Source organism: Dicentrarchus labrax, unplaced genomic scaffold (assembly GCF_905237075.1).
Source record: "Dicentrarchus labrax unplaced genomic scaffold, dlabrax2021, whole genome shotgun sequence".
NCBI lineage: Eukaryota > Metazoa > Chordata > Actinopteri > Moronidae > Dicentrarchus > Dicentrarchus labrax.
In genome coordinates, this window is record NW_026136704.1 from 16847917 (window position 1) to 16872325 (window position 24409).

General features: G+C 39.4%; 1 protein-coding gene across 7 annotated transcripts in view; it reads left to right on the plus strand.

The window, feature by feature from the left end:
• Nucleotides 1-22259: 22259 nt before the first annotated feature.
• Nucleotides 22260-24409, plus strand: part of gria4a (glutamate receptor, ionotropic, AMPA 4a) — a 105195-nt gene continuing 103045 nt past the window's right edge. For 5 of the 7 annotated variants that reach the window (XM_051396562.1, XM_051396563.1, XM_051396565.1 and 2 more), the window contains exon 1: nt 22260-22694. In XM_051396562.1, coding sequence (XP_051252522.1) covers nt 22601-22694 — 94 coding nt within the window. In that variant the 5' untranslated portion in view covers nt 22260-22600. The remainder of the gene's footprint in view (nt 22695-24409) is intronic. The other 2 variants (XM_051396560.1, XM_051396561.1) reach the window with 1 other exon arrangement.

Here is a 24409-nt window from a genome sequence, read left to right on the forward strand (position 1 = left end):
CATTGTTTCTTTTCAGGTCACAAGAAACCATGCTAAATTATATAATATTAAACATTCTTGTGCACCTGCCAATTTGGCTACATGCCCTGTTAGCCTTTTTCTCTGTCTCACAGACACAAACACACACACACACACACACACACACACACACACACACACACACACACACACACACACACACACCTACACACATCTTAGTGATTTTGCCTTGAAGGGCAAGCACATTGTGATCCAAGTACATACTATTACTGTTGTTTTTCAACTTTCCTTTCAGCATCCTTATGCATATGGCATATACGCAGTATGTCCACAGCCAACATGCATGTATTCAAAATCCACCTTTAGATACAGAAAGTAATGCTGCCACGCAAGCGTCACTTTAACAGATCTTGCCTGTGCACTGATGTTGCAAAAATGCTACATTAGTAAGTAAGTAAAACTTTATCCATGAGGATTTTTTAAAAACACAGTTACAAAGTACTTAAGAGTCACACACACATGAAAAATATAAATGAGTAAAATAAGAAGTAAAAATATATTACAACACAAAATGCAGCACAGTAACAGACAGATCAAGCTAAAACAAACCAAGACAAATGCAGGAAAGTAGATCTATAAAAAAGGCTTACCTATAGAGAGGGGGTTTTAGAAGCAGTCTGAAGATTCAGCAAATCTGAGTGATTTAGCAACCCTTAAAAGGACAGTAATTCTACACATTTACCTAAATTATTTGGTTGTAACTCTAGTTCTGTGAGCACAAGAAGAGCCCCCTAACAGTTCTACAGGGTTGATAAATGCCCTTTGCAGTGCAGCACTCTGAAATATGTACAGGACAGCAGACAAAAAGGTGCTCTGACAGTCTGAGGAAGGTCTCAGAGAGGCTGCATCCCTTCTGTCCCATGCAACCATGCAGTTCCTTCCTTCTCTTCCTAGTGTGAGGTGAAGGTAAAAAGGCTCGATGCTGAACTGCCCTGAACCTAAAAGCACGCCTGATGATCTCAGGTTAAAAGGATGGGTTCGGATCGGAGAGGCAATGGCTGCATTGTGATGTGAGGAGACTTGCTAATATTCATTTTCTATGGCATGGCTATAAGCTTCTTCTTAAGACATTGTGGAAGAGCAGGCAGCATGGGATCTGCCCAGAAAGAGAAGGATTGAAAGGCAATGAAGTAATGCCCCAAAAAGCTACAATGAAACTGTGATGCAGTAGTGGGCTACAACGTTTTATTTTGACCAACTGCGGAAAAATGTCTGTGGAGCAGAAGATAATTTTTTTAGTGTCTGCAATGTGTGCACAATCCTTTGTGTCCAAAATTCTAGGGACAAACAAAAATGAATTTGCTATAAATGTGGTGCTCATTTAAGCAAGCCTGTTCCATGATATGCTTTGCTTGCAAGCATGGACACAATGTCAACATCAACTCAGATGTTGAAGTTTTCCTTCCAGTGGCTTTTCATGGTTAGGTGTTATTGTCTGCCAAATAAACAAGCTGGTTTGACAAGTAACTTTGCTGGACTGGTGTAAAAATGACCCACCTTTCTAGCTAAAGTCAAAGCCAGTGAGTGAAAAGCTGTCTTGACAGAAACCTTAAATGAAATCTACTTGATTTGCTCAAGGAGGACTCCAGAGAGCTTTGAGCTCCACCGGAAGCTCCCACTGAGGGGATTTAAACACACTCTGCGTCCTCCGCCTCACTCCCTGCAGGAAGTATATTAAGATAAAGTGACTGAACACAGCCTTCTTGCCAGACCCAAATTGACATGAGGAAATAAATGACACAAATTACACCTGATAGTAGAATGTGACAACCCAGTAGAGGTTGGAGTAAAACAACGTGGAAGTAATTGAGAAGGACAGTGGGGGACTCCTCTTTCCGCCATGACACTTTTTAAAAGTCCACCCATTAAGATCTTTAGGCAGAAATGGTAGAAACATCAAATGTACTTTAGATCATCCAGTGGAGAAACCTTGATCCACTCAATGCCCAACCACAAGTGGCTGCCCCCAACTGTCATCTGGCCTGTTATTCCTTTCATCTGAGAAAATGCTCTCCAGAACTAGGATGACAGTTGAGTCACTCCTGTCTGTGCTTGCTTATGTGTTTTCTCCTTACAAACTGCTCCTGCCTGATCCTCCCCAACAGGGGGAATATCAGATGTTGCAGGGGTAATACACCGATCAACCATTATATTATGACCAACCTATACACAACAAACTGCGATTCTCTGTGTGTTCTGACACCTTTCTATTCATATGACTGAAGTATGATCATTTTCATACGTGTGCCTTGTATGGGAGCATTTTATTTAGCACTTATTTATTCCAATTTTTCTATTTAACTTGTATTTTCAATGCCAACATTCTGTCAGTTAGTACAATAAATGAAAAGGGTGGGGAGTTACTGTACCACTTCCAGTATGATCATACTAATTATTTGACCTGATTGTGAGAGATGGTTCATGCAAATTTTCAGTGCTCAAGTGGAGAGTGGTATGTCTGTGGAAACATTCATGCATAAAATGATAAGGAGGCCATATGGCTTGCAATCAAGTTATGCACATACTGTCTATCGTCTCTATTTAACTTGTGACATACTGTGCTTGGATTTTGTTTGAATGGTATGGGGTAGAGCCTGTTCCTACATAATAATAATCATTATTTATTTATAAGGATAAATACCTGCACAGAGAAGGAAAGCTTGTTGCACTGCAGATAAAGGTCATGAAAGGTTAGCAACTCCTCCCTCTGCTCACAGTCTCAGTGAGAGAGAGAGAGAGAGAGAGAGAGAGAGAGAGAGATTTGGGGAGAACTGACGAGAGATGTGGAGGAATTGAGAGAGGAAGATGTAGAAAGAGGGATGGAGGTGGAGTTACTGTAACTGTAAAATTGGGATGAGAGAAAGAAGAGAAGGCAAATGATGTGAATGTGAGGACTGTTTAGATTAAAGTAAAAAGAGAATTCAGAGGATAAATAAATAGCGAGAGAGTGGGCCTGAGAGGTTGAGAGAGAGAGAGAGAGAGAGAGAGAGCAGGTTTCACACAGTAGACCACTGACGGATGGTTGGCATTTAGCTCCCCACTACCTCCGGAAATAACTAATTAAGCATAGTATGGTGTGTGTGTGTGTGTGTGTGTGTGTGTGTGTGTGTGTGTGTGTGTGTGTGTGTGTGTGTGTGTGTGATGTGTTTGTGTATGAGGACAGAGCTGTGAACTGTGACGGATAAGGGATTTTATTTAAATCAGAAATGAGTTGTGTTTGTAATTCTATTAAAACACATTTTATTTTTTGGTAAAAGCACCATTTTCATCCTGTGTCTGGTCTTACAGGAGCTTCCGAGATGCCATAGATTTGGTTCTTTTAAGATGCTTTGTAAAAATAACAATGCTTTATTCATGTGCACTGACTGATGTTGTAAAGGGTACCAGATGATCAAAAACTGCACAAATAACTGAAGGCAGCTGGAAGAGCCACTCCTCCGTAAGTGTTCAATCAAGCCTCAAATGATTTTAAACTAGACAGACATAGGAGAGGGTTTACATTTTGCCAAACACTACCAGGTCCTGACACATAAGCTTTTGTTTTGATTACCTTTTCTGCCCCGTCCATCTTTTGTATTGTCTGACTATCCCCTTCTGGAATAAATGTATGGTTTTTTTGCTCTTTGCATGCACCCCACATAGTTTCCCTAATGCTACTGAGTCTGAGAGTTGTGGTATTGCTTTTGTGGAAGTAGTCTAATACAGTTATGAGCCGGGGGTATGACCTCCTGGCAAGTCACAAGATGATTTTGGAAGGGTAGTTTCATATTTTCCCTTCTTCCCCTCTAACATCCAAGTGTGAGTGCTACATTTCTGCTGACCTGGCATTCGCTCCAAGAATCAAGGTCTATTGAAAGAATACTGTAAATATAAATGTGTAACATTTACAAACATTAAACAATGTTGTGATTATTATGTATTCTTATCTTATGACTGCTTATTACAATTAGAATCTACATCTAGATAACTTTACATTTTACCATTCTGTGTTTAAATGTCCATGTCAGTATATTGCATAATAGCCTGTACTCAATTTGCATGAACATGGCTTGCTCTACATTCGGTTATAAACACCCCACTGGACAAATTGAATTATTTCAGCTGCATGGACATTCAATACAGGAAAGGAGAGGAAGAAATTAAATATGCTAAATGAACTCTTTTTATCATCATGGAGAAGATTACTCCTGAGCTATCTTGGGAAAAAACATGCACAAGCATATGTACACATATTTACTATCAGAGACTGGCTTTGCAAGGCATAGTAGAATTAGTTAAGAAACTTTTCAACTGTTAAACTGTACACATCATCCTCTCTCTTTTATGACATAATATGATGCATCGACATATATATATGTATATTGTTTTGTTTAACATACATATTTTTGTCATTAGGTATAAAAGCAAAAGACTAATGAACACACCAGATTGTATATTAAGTAAGACCCACTGTTTGCTTAGCAAATGCAGCATATTGCTTTGCAGATAGAGAGTCACATAAAAGCGACTCTCTCACAGAAAGCATTAGGTGCAATTTCATAGACAGGAATACCCCATTGGCTGGATAATACAGAACAGCTTACTGTTGTGTATCATGTTTGTAAAATTTGTAGAGTTTAACCGCAGGCTTTCTGAGATATTTTGTCTTTCAACCATCTGGTATCTTTCTCTGCTGCTCATTTTTCCTGTTGATTATATGGAGGATTGCCAGTGAACTAACAAAGTGTTGTCCTCAGACAGATTTTGTTTTAATAAAGAGAACAGGTTCTGTAGTAGAATTTTGATTTATTAAAGTAAAACATTCACAGTGTATAATAAGCTGTAAGTTTTGTTTTAGCAGTGATGTTTTAAGTGTGTAGCGTCTCAGTTGCCTTTTTAAATCAACTTAAATAATGACAGGAAAACATGTAACACAATGAGCACAATCTAGTCTCTGAGTAGACTAGATTATAATAGACTGTATTAGATGATGATTATTGCTAGGTCAAGCACAGGTCCCAATGAGCATCATACTTTTTTGACAAAGACTAACAGACATTTGACTGATTTAACAGTTTTGTATAGAAATATTAAACATTTTAAAAGCAAATTAAAAAAAGTCCATGTCTTTTTGCGGGGAAAAAAAGGACCAGTGTGTAACATTTAAGAGGATCTATTGGTAGAAATATAATATAATATCCATAAGTATGTTTTCATTGCTGTATAATCACCTGGATTTAAGAATCACTGTGTTAATGTTAGCTGTTTTTATCTACAGAAACCACAGATGTGGAGCTAAGTAGCCAAGTTAATGGACCCCTATCAGAGGGCTCCACCTGTGTACCACCTTTTTTTCTTACCTAGCATTTAGAACTGCAGAAGCTGTGCAGGTAAACCTTGAACAAATATGAGCTTGAGTTATTTTGGATCTGGAATTGCACATACTGGGTCCTTCAGTGGTACACTTTTAGTGGTCAAAAGAGAGGCAGAGTCAGAGCATGGATGTAGGAACAAGACGCTGAGGAAAGAAGAACCACCAAGACAACTGACAGAAATGAAGAGATGAAAAGGGACACACAGGCAGAAAGCTTTTATACTCAAGGTAAAGTGACAAAGTGCTCTTAAGAAAGAGGAAAAAAAGTCAAACACACAGAGATGAAAAGAGACAGCTACAGCTTTCCCACTAAACTCCACCCAAGGAGACAAAGTGCTCTTCAAGTATCTTGAGCTACTGGCAAACACTTCTCAAATGCACACACTGTGTGTTAGACATACAGATCAATTGTACACCCCTGAACTGCATTCACACACACAACACATACACACCTTAGTTTGCTAGGAGGGGGATGAGACACAACATGCTCACATCTTCTCTATATATGGATCTGCTAAATCTAAACACGCACACAAGGGTTACTTTTTTCATCAACACAGACCAGAAATAGCCGGTAATCTTGAACACATTATCATTTAAAAAAAAAAGACATCCAGTGCATTTTGTTTATATTTGCATACACTGGTTAACACACCTGCACACAGACATAAATCACATGCAAATTAAATTATTAATCACAATTCAATTTTATTTGGGCGGTGACTGTCATGCGTAAAGTATTGCCATGCAAGACGTAGCACACACAGACACACACACACACACGTTCTCTCTCGTTGTGTCTCGCACATACACACATACAGTACTGTACGTGGCATGTGTGCAGCAAAGACATGATTTTCTGCAGTTTACAGTGAAAACAAACAAGTTCTCCATTATTCATGTTGATTAAGGAAACAGCTCAGTTTCTGTGTTTCACTAACAAGCCAAACAAGAGGACGGGAAGAGAGGGAAAACGGCAATTGCTCTCATTCCCATCAGCACATTCAAAGTCACAAACACACACATATACACTGCACTATAACTAACACACACACAGCCACATTCAGCTAACTCCTTGCCATCCATAAATGACAGATAGCTCAAGTTCTGCATGGTTGTGTTGGGTGTCCCTTTCTCTTCATGGTGTAGGTTTCTACACAATGCTGAGTCATCATAAGTGTATTTATAGTCAACACACATGTGATCTCCATTTAGCTCATTATGCAAATTTTAAAACCAACTCGCTGCACCTGTGATGATTAAAAGGGGTGAACAGTTATGCAAACATGTATTTTGTATTTGTAATTAATTTCGATCAGCTTGTACCAATCGGCTTCCTCTTTGATATTAAAGGGTCTTTTTGTGTTCATCAGTGTCAAACTCACCTCATTTAAACAAAAAAGAATACTTTTACTATGTACTGTATATAGTATACCTGCACATAAATATTCCAACAGCAAACGTTGAGCAAGAAACACATTTTATAGTGTAACATAGCGTACCTGTAAGCTGCATAAATGGCATAGTATCACATGAAAAGGTCGTGCTGATTTCATATCTTGAAAAATTGAATTTCATTGTGTAAGAGGACAGAGGTGAGGTACCACTGATATTTTCTGTATTTGTACTGAATAGGTTTTAGGCAGTAGCAGGGATTTTTACATCACTGGTGTGGAAAAGGATCTCAATGAGACTTTCATTTCCAATATGTGAATTAAATTGAATTAGCAAGAAGCAGAACAAGCTGTCATTACGAATCTTGGGAATACATACCTGGCCGACACAACATAATTAACATTGTTTCTTGGAGGTATAACAGAGAGAAATAACCTTGTGATTTGCGATTGAGAGTATTGTTGTTGGCACAAAGAAAACTCTTACAGTTTCTTACATCCTTGCAGAAAACTGTAAGATTCTTGCTAATTTGTGTTTCCCATGGTGAGCCCGACCCTGCATACTGATGACAGAGAAGACGATAGAAAAGGGGCTGTTTTGATGCTAAACTGCCATCTGAATTGCTGGAAAACACATGCACACTCACACATCCATGCATGCATATACATTCTTCATATTTTCACAGCCATATATACCATACATACCTCCACCTACCCACCCACCCACATGCATACTTGCACAAGGTTGCACGATGTTTATTAGGTTGAAAAGCAGACATTTGGACCACTTCCCTTCTTTTGAATATTCATGAGCACCTGCTTTCTACGAAAAACTAATGGCATCACCAACATTACCACAGGCATGTATATGTTCCTCTGTTAGGCTTTGTACTTATGTGTGTGTGCGTCTGTTTGAAGTAAATGTTATTGTAGGTGAGAAGACCATTTGAAACTGAAAAGATGGAACACCTGCCTTAAGATAAATTGTTGTATGGCAAATGGAGACAGTGTTTCTTATATGCATATTCAGTCATTTGCCAGATAATTTGATTCAAAGCTCTATTGATATCCAATGAAAGTGACAGTTATTAGACAGAATTAGTGGGCAAAACTTTCCACATACATTTGTATATAAACTTAATTACAGTGACCGTATATTATAACCTAGAGAAATCATGCAGATGAAAAACACTTTTTTTGTGTCTTTTTCTTGTGTTATCTACACCTAGCCCTTTTTTTGGTAATGCCTTAATTAAAGCAGTCTGTGATTAAACAACAGCATTGCCTTCAGATTCTAATAATGTAAATGCTTCATTATTTGCTGGAAGGAGGAATAACCTTGTCACTATGAAAAGTGGATAGCACAAATGGCTACCCTTGACTCAAAATGTATAATGTAATGCTGTATAATATGCCTCTGTATCATCTACGACAAAAGCCAAGATAATTTAGTAAATTATGGGGGAGCTTTATTAGTTTCTTGGAAATTGCCTAATCTACTTAACGCCAGGAGCCAGAATTGTTTAATATCTAAATTGAAATGCTAACAGGCCATTGTCCTTTTTCGCTCTTTCCTTTTTCTGTACTTTACTTGATTTTTGTTATTTTTCAATGTGTTATTGAAAGATGATAGCATTTTTTCTGGTTATGTGTGTGAAAATGAAGATGTGGTAATTCAAGCACTATGCACTGTAAGGGTTAGGTTACAATAATGGAGGCGAGAGTGTTAAAATGTCACAATGTGGAGCATATTTTTAATGCTGATGTAAATGTCAATTAACGTCTGTAACAGCTAATTTAATTGACTTTGTGAAACAAAATGCTGCACATAAAGGGAAATGAAAGAAGTTAGTAGCACAATTCAAATGCATTCATTTCTATATATTATTAACCTATATTTAAACAACGGTAACACTCTCTAACATGTCAACAGGCATCCCACTGATGCCTTATTGTAGGTAACATCACAACTTAAAATGTATAGACTCCGGGTCATATTCACGAAGCTGTGGATGTTTTGCCCCAGCAGTCATAAACACTTTCCTAATCTGTGTGCAGCAGTATTCGGGGGGGGGTGCGTGGCTCTGCCTGTGTCAGTTATCAAGATTCTGCTGCCATTTGTCCTCTTTAAAGCAATGGTGTCCTTAAAAGGCACGTTTTGTTTTTTTGGTTTTTTTTATCTTAAAATATTGGCAACACTGCTTGAAGGGGCCATTATATATATTCGTTTGTGAAATGAATTAATTTTCAGAGGGCTCCACCTATCAACATGATAAAGAAATATCAGACCAGATGCCATGAGCTCTGTATTTCTGATGACATAATGATTATCATTAAAACTGGCTGTGTTTGGGATTTTAGCAATGTTTTCTAATCATTCAGAGAGACCTGCATGTTGACCTTTGGGGACAATGAAGATTGATTGTACTGAAGAACAGTTCCAGGAGATGAATTTTAACACAGTTCAGGCCAACAGTGTCTGTGGTGAGAGTCTGAATGTTTATATGGTTCTATAGGTTACATTGTTCCTTGTGATATAATCCCACTTCTCCATTCCTTAAACTTTCACATACTGACATTGGGATTCACAAGTAATAACCAACAACGATGTGGTGAGGACATGTCATGTGATTTACACACACACACACACACACACACACACACACACACACACACACACACACACACACACACACACACACACACACACACAAACCATATTCAGCGGACATAAAAGCCTTGATGTAGACCCCCACCTTCCCCATCCAATCCAGTTCTCTGCAGGCACATTCACATTACAGAAAAAATCTGTCCTCCCTCACTCACTCACCCGCTTACTCACACACATACACACAGATACACATACACACACACACACACACACACACACACACACACACACACACACACACACACACACACACACACACACATACACTGCTGTAGGCCTGTGCCATGATTGGGGTTAAGCCTCAGGTTATTACTGGGGAGGGTGAATGGAACATGGAGATGGTCAGATATGTTGTTTGTGTTTGTGTGTGTGTGTGTGTGTGTGTGTGTGTGTGTGTGTGTGTGTGTGTGTGTGTGAAAGAGAGGAGGAGAAGATTTGGATTTAAAATCTGCTCTTTAAATAAAAGACTGTGTAAAGATCCATTTAAATGTCTGATAACAACAGCCACACAGCAACAAAATCAAGGAAGAAAGGACAAAATTAAATGATAAAACATAATCATTGTTTTTAATTTAAACTGTATACCTAATATGAGTAATGTGGAAATACTTCTATTTAACATATTAAAGGTCTTCAGTATAAAAAAAAGAAAATCTAGGAAAATAATCTTTTTTACCACAGCAAGAAAAACCTGCCTATATTAGGCCACATGCAGAGTCTGACATAGGCCTTAGATTTAAAAAAGGAAGTTAATGTTTTTGCCGACATGTAAATATATTTACCAGTAGACGTAATAACTGACTGAGTTTTGAATAACTATTGGTAAAAAAAATAATAAAAAAAACATCCAATGTCAAATTAATTTCTTTATTTTTGTTTATAATTCACACACATGTTTTGGGCTTGTGGCTATTGAAATTTGACACACATTACTAAACCCAACAAAACAATGCTTTCATTCATCGTTTGCATATCAGAGATACTAATTGATACATTTTCTTCCAATGGAGGAAAACATCATTTTTCTTCCTTCTCCTGGCATCTTTAAGCCATAATCATTACAGTTTTTTCCAATTGCTAAAACACAATTTTGCAAACTAGGCTGGTTTTATCAAAATACTTAACACAATTCACAAAACCACACACCAAACTGCAAAATACCTCATATATCCTGCAAAATGAAGCACTGCAACCAAAACTACATATAGCATTATCAAAATCAAACTTTTGCACCAAATGGCACACACTTCATTCATATAACCAGATTTTTGTCTAACAAACTACACACTGTTGGGCATAACGAAAGCACTCTCATCTTTAGTATGCCTTGCCATAATACTAATATTTAAAATTGTAGAAAATTCTTCAGATTGTTCACATGCACAGAAATATTTGCAGATACACACATGCTGTTGAAACATTTATTTATTTATTTTTCACCAAACAGGTCAGTGCAACATATGTACAGCAGATATGTTTACGTTGGAGTGAACAAAAATATGCTCACAAAAAACAATAAACTGAAAAAGAAAATTGCAGAAAAAATATATCTAAAAAAATTTCTAGTATAGTGCTTACTTCCTGATTGAAGTGGTAACAATTAACCATTGAGGTGTTTGGCCAGGTGGCACATATATTGGCCAATTAGCTCATGTAGTGTCATTTTGAATGGCAGTGTTTTGAGATGGCGAACATGTGACTTCATGTCAGATTGTTGTGACTTATGCAGAGAACCGTGTTCAGTGCATTTAAAAAGTGTCATTTTGAATTGCAAAATGTGTGTAAAGCAGAAAATGTGTTTAGAGTTTTGGAGATTTGAGAAGAGGTTTTGCTCTCTGTGTGTCAGTTTAAAAAATTGTGCTATGCATGTCATTTTAGTGTGTTAGCAACTGGAAAAAACTGTAAAGACAACAGCTTATAGCTTTTCAGTCTAATTGGTGACCATGAGAACACATCAATGTAGCCAAAATGTCAGTTTGCATGGTGATATCTTGCAGTCTGATTAACTTTGACTCCGTATTATTTGATACAGTAAACTAAAGTGATAGTAGCTCCCCATGTGAATTATAGTGTATTTGAGATAGTTGTTTGTAAAGGTAAAACGCATATACAAGGAGCTAATTAGCCACACAGGCACTAATTATAACCTACAGAAGAGTGAGAGCTACTCAGAGCTGCAATCTGTAACTTTCCACATGCTGTTGGTGCCAACAATGGAGAGAAGTAATTGAAGTGGTGTTCAAACTACAACATATTGTAGTCACCTCATTGTTGTGTGTACACAGCTGCCTAAATATGAAAGTCCTCAACCACCCAGGGCTTCTATAATGTGTGTTCTCCATACACGCCGAAGGGCTTAATACACAATAAAGGCTGGACTGTTGAAGTTCACAGTAGCATTTATTGGCATTATGAGTCTGAAAAGTAGCTAGTGACCCACAGACAGCGAGTTTCACAGTAAATGCCACTTTTAACTTCTAACAAAACACTTGATGCAATGAACAAAATGAAGTTTTGGAGTTTTTAAGAGGTACAAATAGGTGAAAAGAAAAAAGGATGGAGCCAGATGAAGAGAGAGAGAGAAAAGCAAGAGATGGGTAGAGAGATGGAGGCAGAGGTTTGTGACCGCTACATTAGCCTCTGTGCTTGTCTCCCTCCAGCACCATTAGCATATCATTAGAAAACATCTGAACCCACAGATGTTGGACTCTTAGCCTGGCAGGCTTGCTGAGAAGCCAACACACACTAACACCCACAAAAACAGGGCTCACTGCAAATCTAGTACACTCTCACAGTGAACACACACACACACACACACACACACACACACACACACACACACACACACACACACACACACAGTGTAAACTCCCAGATGTTTTATGTTGGCCCATGGCAGGATCAGAGAAGAGGAGAAAAGAGCTGGCACAGATCTGACTAAGAGATCTGACTGAGAAAAATTCTGTGTGCATCCATTCAGTAAAAACATAGTAAAGTATCGAAAGATGGACATGCAGACCAAACAACACATGGCAATGTCTGTCCATTTTTATGCTTTATATTTTATATGTGCACAGATGCATGTGTTTAGATCTGTATTTATATGTATAGGTAAGCCTTGTCATCAGTGCACATTTGTGTATGTGTGTGTTCATTCATTCGTCCATATTATCACGGCTGTTTATAGCCATCTGCCAGCCTGTAGGGACTGTTCTGTCTATGATCTGTCAAACAGTCTGCATTTAGTCCGTCTTGCCAGAACCCGGTAAGAGCATTTAGACAAGGTGTGTGAAGATCCAGGACCATCGCACAAGAGGGTAATCATTATCTGACAGGCACCCAGGGATGGCGTTTAATGGTTCTGGCAACTAGCCCGGGTAAGTCATTTGCCTGCCGGCTCCATACCATCTCCACAAGGATACATCAGACAATGAGACAATGAGGACAAGTTGAGACATGGGCAGACTCAAGTACAGCAAGTGCAGATTCTGTAAAGTCCCTAAGGCATCAGGTGATTTTATAAATTCAATAAAACTATTTCAATACTTCAAAATATTTGTACTCATACATTATGTTGACAATCCATAACCAAACTACTGCAGGTTACTTCTTCAGAGCGTAAGAGGAGGATTCTGGGAGTTCACATATATAAGCTCAAAAATCTCGATGATGATGAGAGGTGCTCTGGGTAAAATGCCTTTTCTCTACAATGACTTTGTTAATAACTAAGAAAGGCAGTAACTGAACCGGCTGTTTAAATTGATATTGTCATTACATTTTGCTCACAAGGCTGAACAGAGCAGTCCAAAATGTGTCCGAAACTGCACAGCTCATTTCCTGACATAGTGTTATTTAAGAATATAAAACATGGAAAACTGTAGAATGACGTTTTTATGTATACTAACCCAATGTGGCATTATTTATATGTTTTGGACAGTGTGAGCACATAAATGCAAATTATCAGCATTAAACAATTCTCAATCAGGTGTTTGGAAGCATTAGAACTCTTCTGTGGGTGTCTGCATATTTTATCACTGGCACAGACAGAACTGTGCAAACATATATTATTAGAGACACATACAGCCACTGACTGCAATACATAAACAAAATGCTTTACCACGGAAGGACAGTGGGAGCATTCAATTCTTCAGAAGCAACACACAGTCATTACAGGCAGACACTTTGATAGTTTGTTGTGAAAACCTCAGTGCCTTCAAACGGCAGATGATAAGCAATTGAAAAACAGCACTGCCTATCTATACTTGATTTATTATTTCAATTTGATTTATATTTTGTTTTCTTCTAAGCTGCATAAAATTACACAGGGTATTATATTAGATACATGTTAAAGCCCTCTGCGATATTTTTGTTTATTAAAAAAGTTTTTGTTACTGTTTTGTGAATATAATGCTAAAAAGAAACCTCATGCATGTTCCTCATTCATGTTTATAAAGGTTAGAGAAAACATCAATATATATTTTTTTATTTACAGTTAAAAGCCACTATATATTATATATATTACCCTCTAATTTAGTGAAGAGATGTAGATTAAAGTCAGAACAAACACAATCTATCAGGAAAATTCACATGTGAGTACATGTGCACAAGTACTGCATGTGCATGTTTTAATTAAAGTACGCGTTCTTCACACATTACACATTGTCAGTCTTAAAAACAACAATAGACTGTGCCTTGTTGAGACAATGATGAGCACAACTGTGCTGGCTTAATCGCTGAATTACTAGCTACCTCACAGTTCCAGCTGCCTGTAATTTAGTCTGACGTTAATTCTTGCCGGTAGTCATATTGATGCGGCACGCTGCCACTCTGTCACTGAATCAAACCATAATACCATTTATTTACAAGTCACGGTTTATCGGCACAGAGGGCTCTAATTTGACGGGTCCAGGAGAGACTGAGTGGAGTCTGTAACCGTAATGAGCACACTAGTTAAATCAGTCATCAGTGTGCTTTGCAAGGGCATTCAAAGCTCTTCAAAGGTTTGCGAATCTACAGGAAGCTTGTTTCAGTTTTGCACTAAGCGGCAATTATTTACTAGGAACTTTGTTACATTTTTATTTACATTAAAAATGTTATTTGACTTTCACAAAACATAAGGGACACCAATGGCCACTTTTCATAGAGATGCTAGTTTTCTGGAAATTAAGTATTTTATCTAATTCCAGGAAAGTTGCACATAAAAAGGTTCTCAACAAGGTGGAGCGTGGATTTGCATAACAATGAGAAAAACAACACCCATGTCTGTGTTGCATTCCCACTGCCTTCTGTTCATTACTGTTTAAATATTCCTCCATCCTTTACTGAAAAAAAATCCGCCTCAAGTCACAGGGGCTGAACAATTGCTGCTGCATGTTATAAATGCACTGTTCACCAGCTGCCATTGACTTGCATTGATCCTCACCTTACTTAGAGTAATACAATGAGTCCCCAGCTGCAACCTCACAGTGTAACACCATCAATTGATTTGTATCCGCTAATGTTCTTTTTGTCTGTTTCCAATAAGATACAAGATAGCTGCTGGGGTTATGGTGAGAGAAATGAGTGAGAAAGAGTATGGCAAAAAGAGATATTCTTAAGCAGAAATAAGGGAGGAGGGGAAAAAGCGATTTCGCTTGGTGCAGTAGGTTGAGTTAGAGGAAAGAAAGGCTTGGGGGCAAAAAGGAGATGAAAAGATAAAGGTGAAGGAAGGATACAGAGAGGGCTGGTGGATACTGATATTACTCTAATGATGTGCTGAAGGAAATGCAGGAGGGTTAAAGGAGGGATGGAAAGTTGGAGGAATACAGTTAAGGGGATGAGTCACAGGGCACATGGCTAAGGTGGAGGATAAGGCAGGAGCACTGTGGGAAGAGGAGTATGAGGAGGAAGGGGAAGGAGGAGGAGGAGGAGGACGATGAGGAGGACGTTTAGATGATGAGTCATCACACGTAGGGGATAAAGAAAGAGAGGATGGATGGATGAATAACCAGAGATGAAAGTGGAGGGGAGGAGGTTTATTCTTGTAACCTTTCAAGCAGAAGTGGTGATAAGTTGGCTGGGTGACTGCTGACACAGACACAACACCCATGACACAATCTATAATGATAGATAGATAGATAGATAGATAGATAGATAGATAGATAGATAGATAGATAGATAGATAGATAGATAGATAGATAGATAGATAGATAGATAGATAGATAGATAGACATTGCCATTTTATGTCAAGAGAAAGATTTCAAAGGTGCCGACTAGCATGGTGTCCATTAGTGTGTAAAGTACAATCTATGGGAGGTCTTTCCATAATGACCGCTCGCTCTGCATGATGACAGCAAAAATAGATGATGTTGGGACAAGGGGAAATGGGGGAGGAGGTATTCTCACACACACACACACACACACACACACACACACACACACACACACACACACACACACGCACAGACGCTCTTCGATCTCTATAGTTGCTGTGGGAAACACAAGTCCATTTACTGCTTTTACTTTATTTCTCACACACAACTCAAAAATGTAATACATCCATATACAAATCTTGCACTAACTTGCAAGAGGTTTATTTGTCCTATGTGTCTTTTTTAAGCATCCACACACATAGTGACTCTTCATCTTGACTCCAAGGTCTCAGGCTATTGTCTACAGGTGCCACAAGGTCACCTGCAAGGGTTAGATGGAGATGACAGATACAGATAGACAGCATTAGTAATGTTGTCTGTTGACTTACACAGAGCTAAGTGTAAGTGTTGGGGTGTCAGATTGTCTGCCATGGTGCAATAGCACATTTCTAATGCCTTGGAAAGAAGCACAAAATGTATGATTTTCAGTTCTTTTGAATAGCAAACCACTAAATGGGAACAAAAAATCTAATCTAAAAACTTACCAAGCTCACCATTTGGCCAATGGGGTTTTGCATTATGTCTACTGAAAAGACAACTTAAAATAGGAAAACATGGTAAGGATTAAAGAATCAATTCACTTTAATGACCGCACAGCACGGCTAGTAGAATTTTAGTTCAAGGGCTGTATTGCAGTGGAGGGAAAAATGTTTCTTGAAACAATTTGTTTTGGACAGCAGTGATTTATATCACCTCCTAGAGGATAACAACTGAACAGGAGGTGGACTGGCTGAGTGGGAGTCAGGGCCCGTTCACACTGCCTACCTGAGCAGCGCATGTGCATGGCGGTGCATCTTGCTGTTTATTTCAGTGCCCATATTAACAGATTACAGCAATCACACTGCCCGCCTGAGACCCAAGCGAGACGCGGCAGCAGCGATACTTCACTAGATAGTCAAGGTCTCACCTATTTTTTCCGCGAGCCGTGCATGGTTCCCAGCAAAAATAGACACTGAAAAGGGTCTGTTCATAGTCATATTGACGTTATCACTACAGCTTCAGTGTCTATATCGGTAGAATATGTAACAGAAAAACATATATATACATTTATTTTTTAAACTCAACACCTCTGTAGCAGCCATATAGTTGACACGCTGTCGGTGTAAACACAGCGTGCGTGCCAGATGCAGTTGTTAGCACTGTAGCCATCACACGCTGCTCAGTAGTAGTAGTAGTAGTAGTAGTAGCTCTTTGAGCATGTCAGCAAATGTCACCAAGCTCACAGTGATAATGATAACATGTTGATGTTTAGCAGGTATAATGTTTATCATGTTCAGTATCTTAGTTTAGCACGTTAGCATGGTAACTGCTAATTAATATGGCCAGCTGTGCTCAGCAGGCAGGGTGCATCGTCCACTAATCGCAGGGTTAGTGATGGTTGATGTCTTTGGGCACAAGACTGAACCCCAAATAGCTCCTGATGATTGGGCCAGCAAGTTGCACGATAGCACGCTGCCATTACTGTGTTAGTGTGTGTGTGTGAATGGGTGAATGAGGCAAAAATGTAAAGCACTTTGGATAAAGGTGTACTACTGTATATAAATGCAGTCCATTTTATTATTACTGAACACAAGGTACAGCTGAGGATGATGTGAACATCACTTTTTTCAGGTATTTGGTCATAAACCATTAGACTAGTTAAAAATTTGACCTGTCAATGATACTATTATGCAAAGTCATGGGTTCCGTGTGGTTGGTCATCCTGAGAGGAACATGGACGTATGTACAAAATGTCATGTCAACCCATTTATTGTTGTGGAGACATTTCAATAAAAAACGAAACTGTCAACCTCATGGTGGTGCTAGATTGAAAAAATTACCAAAATAATTCATGTTGATGCTCTCTGTACCAAAGTTTGTACAAAACTTAAGTTTGCAAACCCAATGATCGTTAGGTTTCGGGCTCAATAACCATGAATGGGTGAATCGTGACATGTTTCATCCATGATGCACCAAGGTTTTGAAGAATCTTGAGTTGTTGAGATGCTGGCAGTAGGCCAGTGTAGGCCATGTTATGTTTCAACTCTGGCCAGTAGAGACATGGCATTTGACTTGTTAATTTGTTCTCCAAACATGTACCGCTGTTATGCCATACTGACTATAAACTTGATCTCATTAAACACATTTTACACCAGGAATGGGGGAAACCTTGTACAAACTGCTATTGCTCATCTGAATTGTTGAGAAATATCCAAATCAATTAAGGTAAAGATTTCTTCTTTAACATCACTATCATCGTGTCAGTATTTACTCAGTATGATGTGAGTCAGAGTAAAAAACTAACATCAGCATGTCAATTAACACATGCCTACAGGACTCTCTGTTGATGGGTCTTTATTACCAAGGTGGTATATTGACTGTGAACTAAGTAATTGACTTTGGTCAATCCAGCAGTCAAAGAGTATGCCTGGGAGGCAATAGATATGTGGATGACTGGATTTTAAAATATTGGATATTGATGTAAGAGAGACAATGAGCAATATATTTCTACTGTGGCTTCATCCATATTGAGTTGCTTTGAGCAGAACAGAAACATGTGCATAATGTTTAGTGCTGTAACCACTAATTCCACATGTTAAGTTAAACTGTGCAATAAGATGATGTAGGTCATGCATTAGCAATGGCATTATTTGTTTTTGGCAGCACGGTGGAGTACGTTTGAAATTCATGCCCTCACTGAATAGTACAAAAGACCTGTTTTCACTAAACTGACTCCTGAGTTAAATAAAACACATTTTTTTCTTAACATTTTATAATGAAATGCATTAATAATGTGTCCCAGGGTCATGATCCATTTTCTACATTTTAAAGGCAACAGAAAATGTCATCTGCACAAAATGGGCAATACTAGAGATACAGGATTTTTAACAGGAGACAGACAAAATGCAATCATTTTTTCCCCCAAGTGTATCAACAGTGCCAGAAAATGTAGTTTATTTGTTGTCATGTAAAACAAAGATTGTTTGGTTGTTGCTTGCTTGATTGATTGCTTGAAGCTTTCCTTTAATTCCTCGCAATCCATGTCTTTGAAAAAATCCTCTCAAGGACAAATATGGATTCAAAGCAGAATTTCATCTCAAATAGACTTCTTGTATGGCATGTTATCCTTTAGATACTGTAAAGCTTGTTTTTTTGTCATTCTTGATTCTCTGATGTGCACTGCTTGTCTGCTAGGCACCACAAACTAATACACCTGTTTGTTTAATTTATTTTATTTGTTTTGATTCATCAGCCTATGGCTAGGCTCACACAAAAACACAAGAGCCATTTGGACTCTTCCTTTTACGTGAGCCATATGTCGTTGGACTTTTGAACACCTGGAAGAGCCCCATGCAAACCTGCTGGAGGAAACACATAAAGAAGGACCAGGAACACACTTTGTCACAGTTGCCTTCTTTTAAAAAATAATCAAAGAAGTAATGTCCTGAAGGACTATGATAAGAATGAATATATTCATTTTGGTATCATTGTTGATATTGGAGAGCATATAAGATTATGCAACACTTTGAGCATCACACTGTTCTCCTATTGCTTGCTTTTCGGTGCCTTGTTTCGTATGAAAAGCATCTTATTCACTTGATTTTTTTACTATGATTACTGATATGGATAACTGATTAATTAAAAAGTTGGATACTCCTAATTAATGTTTTCTGAGAGCCACTGATGTTAGAGGTTGACCATTAACGGTGTCACATGGAGTTCAGTGAGACACGTACCTTTAAAAGATGATTTTAAACACCCAGCAGCCCATTGTACAAGGAAAATATTCCCACAGGGAGTATGTGTTGTGTGTAATTGTCTGCATGTGTGTTGAAGTGTGTGTCATGATGTAAGCAGAACACAAAATGCATTAGCCTCATTTAGTAAGAAAAAATCCACCACAACCTTCAGCCACATTTACATACAGTAAAAAGCCTACTCACAGAAGATGGACTGAAGAAGGATGACAACACACTGCTAAGAGGCAGCAGAGGGAATCATTATCGAATTCAGTGAATTTTCATAAATAAGTAAGAGAACTGAGTCAATGAACTCCTTTATGAGACATTTTGTTCAGAATTTTACATCTGCAGTTATTTCAAGCTAAAAGTAAACTGCAATGAATCACCATTACCCAGCGAACAAGCAAATTAATGTACAGATGGCTTAAACCTGGTCTACCAAGAAAAGTTTGGGAAGTTACTTTAGATGAGTTTACCGGCACTGCATCCTGCACACCTGGTTAGCTGGCTCTTGTTTAAAGTACAAAGTACATTGGATCTAGTATAGCACCAAACTGTCCATATTCCAGCATTGCCAAAGTGTTATAATAAATTGCAACCAGATGAAACTATATGTTAATGTTTCTGTGGAAGTCTAACCACGACAAACATTCAACATGCGTCTTACAAGACTGAAAGCATCATTAAGGTTATAAATAAACTGATGATGGTCATTTTTATTTGCTAGACAATTTGAAAATGAAAAACATTTTTCTAAAGATACATTAAATAGTGAGTAAGCCTTGGCTATCCCTATGTGTATTTGCAGCATATTACCAATGTACAGACAATGATACTGTATTTCTGAGGTAATCAGAGGCTTTCCAACTACACACAGTAGTTAAAGTCTGGTGCAAATGTTCACATTTAGTATCATTGGCACACATCATTATTATTATGAGGATTATGACAAACCTAACAAAACCTGTTTAAAGGATGTTTATTTGGCTAAATTTCAGTTTCAAGAATAAAATGCCAGAAAATATCCCACGATATAAAACACATACCTTTCTGATAAGTGGCATAAACATGAATGTGAAATGGAGGTCAGGTGAAAGAGTTGCAGTCTGCAGAACTGGGTAATTTTACTAATTAGCACACTTTCATCCAGAGAGAAGTAACTAATCAGTGTCATCTCCTGGTGTGGTGTTTGTTTTCAGCACTGCCTGCAGACTCTGTGCTCTCAGTGGCACATGGTGCCAGAGCAGTGAGGAAGGAGCCAGTTCTGCTCTCCACCATGCTGCCTGCATGTAGCCTAGTTTGATTTCAGCACCATGGACAGAGTCCGGCTGTGCGATGGGGGAACTAGACGCTGGCAGCATGAGGTTTAAAAACGACGGTGCTGTGCTGTTTTGCATTTAAAGTGTGTTACATGCCATTCTCTCTTACACCAGTGATTAACCCCCCAGATATACGCGTGTCTGTATATGAGGGCAGATTCACAAAAGATGTACAAGTATAAAGAGTTGGCTATTTCGACCATAAAATCAACTTTAAATGAAGATTATGGGTCATCCATGTGTCTTACCTAAAGCTGACACAGTCCTCAGTCTTATTTAAAGTAAATTGGCACCCTGTCTGTATAGGAACGTGTCATATAAAATGTAAAAAATGTTGAACTCGTAATTTTTTCCAGCCTATTTGATTTACTCGTGTGCTCTGCAGCAGACCGGGAAAACCCCTCAGAGATGGACAGACCGCATCTTTCACTGGGACAAGCCGTGAAGCATCCCTTTCGTTTTGCCATCTGGAAAAATGAAACTGTGCTCTCTCCACCGTGTAACTACGCGATCCCAGACCGTCTGTCAGTTTTACCGACCTGCTACCGGCAGGCTAGATAAAACGACTCTGAATGGGATACGGCTGTAACGTAATGCTCTCACATTATGTACCCCAGGCTGTGATTCTTCTCCGCCGTTTTATTTTCTTATTGTAAAAGCTACACAAAACCTTTTTTTTTTCTGGCTCTTGTCATTCTCTGAATGATCGAGCTTTTCTTTCCTTCTTTTTATTTTTTGTTTTGCCTTTCCGTGGCCAGATGTTTGTGCTCATGAGGTCGTGACGTTAAACATCCACAACGATGATGTTAGCGGGTCCCCGGGGCGCCATCAGCGTCCCGCAGCTGTGGGCGGCCTGAGGTTTCCCTCCGTCAGTTGGCTGCTACCTTGGTGGGACGTGCCGAGGCTGGTTTGGCCGCGGAAGTGGACCGGTGCGTTAGGATTGATTGGGTTTGTAGTGCAATTAGTTAGGCGCAGACAGAGCTCCCTTCACCTAAAGCACAACACATCAGCAATCTTCATTTGCCATTTCCCCCCTTTTCACTTGAAACACTTTTCTTGCGAAGTAGTGCGCGCAAAACACGCACGCACACTCATTTGGATCGCTTTTTTTTCTCCCTCCCCTCCTTTTTGGCTTTTCCCTACATGAACCCCGACCAGACCTTATCAATAGGCTACAGCTATGAGATTCAGTGTTACAGCAAGTTAAAGAAGGCAGACAGGGAAGGGAAGAGTGGGAGATGGAGAGGAGGAGAGGGGTAATGAGAGAGAGATAGACCATCTGAGTGAGCGAGAGAAAAGGAGGGTGTATGGGTGAGGGAGAGAGAGAGAGAGAGAGAGAGAGAGAGAGAGAGAGAGAGAGAGGAGGGCGCGCATGTCCAGTTCCTCCATGCAGACTGTTCTCCCAGCTCGCCAATCATTCTAGCGAGTTTCCCCACTCTTTCTCTCTATCCCCGTCTTTACATGTGCACCGGACGCACAGCTCTCTCCCGAGCGGACACTGCAGGGGAAGAAACGAGCGAGCCCACCATGGAATAGGAATACTGCTGGACCAAACGGGGGAAAGAACTCTCTCATCTTTCTTCTTTTTTTCCCCTTTTTTCTGACGCCTTTCCCCCTCTCTCGCATCTCCCCCCTCTCTCCCTCTCTCTCGATGTCTCTCAACAGTTTCTGAAGGGATTGAAGGAAAGAAAAATGAGGATTATTATTTTTTCTTGGCACTTTCTCGGGGTGTATTCCGCCCTTTGGGGGCTGGCGACGGGGGCTTTCCCCAGCTCAGTGCAGATAGGTGAGTTGGAGGATTGCTGATTTTACGCACGGACACTCAGATCTGATACACTACACTGAATACTAGTTGATTTTTAGCGGACAGCAGTCACCAAGGAAAGGGGGGGGGCGCACCGGGACCCTCCGAAAACACAAAATCACTGTAAAAACTCTAGAAATTCCCGATGGAACAAGCGAACATACAAGTATAGAAACAAATTTCCTTCTGGTGCATCTTTTACTTTTTTTTCATCCAAGATATTTTGTGCTAAGCGGAGATTTGTGTGTCTTCTCAGCTGTGGCTCAAATGCTTTAGAAATGCACACACACTCTTTCACTCTATTTATCCTTTTCCTGTTTTTGCTTCTATTTTAAAGGCTGTTCTGGGCTCATGAATGTTTCAGCGAGCTTTGTTCCCTTCTAGTCTTCTTCACTGTTTCTGTTTAGACACTGCAGTATTCTCTCTCTCTCTCTCTCTCTCTCTCTCTTTCTCTCTCTCTCTCGCTCCCCCTCTCTGCCCTCTCCCAGTTACCCTCATGTCAGTGCGGGATAAGCCTGGCTTTCAACCTGTACTGTAGATCAGAGATAAAGTTGACTAAATCTGAATCATCATTGACTTCCTCAGTGCATAAAAGGACCACACATGCATGGATTCCCTCTTGCCTCTCTCTCTCTCTCTCTCTCTCTCTCTCTCTCTCTCTCTCTCTCTCTACACACACACACACACACACACACACACACACACACACACACACACACAAACACACATATTCATACACATGCACTTCAGCCAGATGAGGAGTCCAGATATGTCTCAACATGACACATTATTGCTCCGGTTTCTCGAAGAAATCTCACAAACATTCTCATCTGTGTCAGTTTCTGTCTGTGTCACACAAACACACACATTCAAATAGAAACTGTGTGCTTCCACTGACATTACACTTGTGTGCAATGCAGAGATATGCAAATGACTCCTTAAGTGAACTGAAGAGCCCAGTGAATGATCCTGAATGTATATTTTGAGTTTTTAGGAGGAAGGTCGGCAGGAGAGAAGGAAGGGGCGCATATGTGTGCTTCTGCATGATCACGTATGCTTCATACAGTATGTATGTGCATGCATGCATGACTACGTGCGCATGTATGCTTCCAAATTTAAAAGTGTGCACCCACATTCTGTCCAAATATGTGAACGCATACTTGCAGCTGTGTGCACAGCATACAGCAAGTGTGCATTTTTATGACTGCATGAGCAAATTGTAAATGTGCACATGCAGGCTTGAAAACCTGTGCAAATATGTGTGTGCGCCAAGCAGAAAATATTTAGCGTATTAAGTTTATTGGCAGCTGTAGGGAGACAGAGTCAAGGAGCTGAATCTCATTATAGGACCTCCCAGCTGCCCCCCACAAGGAGTGATGCAGTGCATTCATTATCACACACATGCCTGTAGGCATGTGTGTGTGCTTGCATGTATGTATGTGTGTGTGTGTGTGTGTGTTCTGAGGGGGAATTCTACCCTAAAACAGAAATCACACTGGAAAGTTTAATGTCAATGACACCAAATGAATTATTCTGTTGCGAAATGTGCTTTGCGCATACTGTTTTGTCTTTGTGCATACATGTGTGTTTAGTGTCTGGCTTTGGTTACTACTGACAGGCATAATAAGAAATTCTGAGAAACACAGAGAAAGAAAAAATGTAAGATGAGGCCAACTTTTGGCACGAATGAGACACAC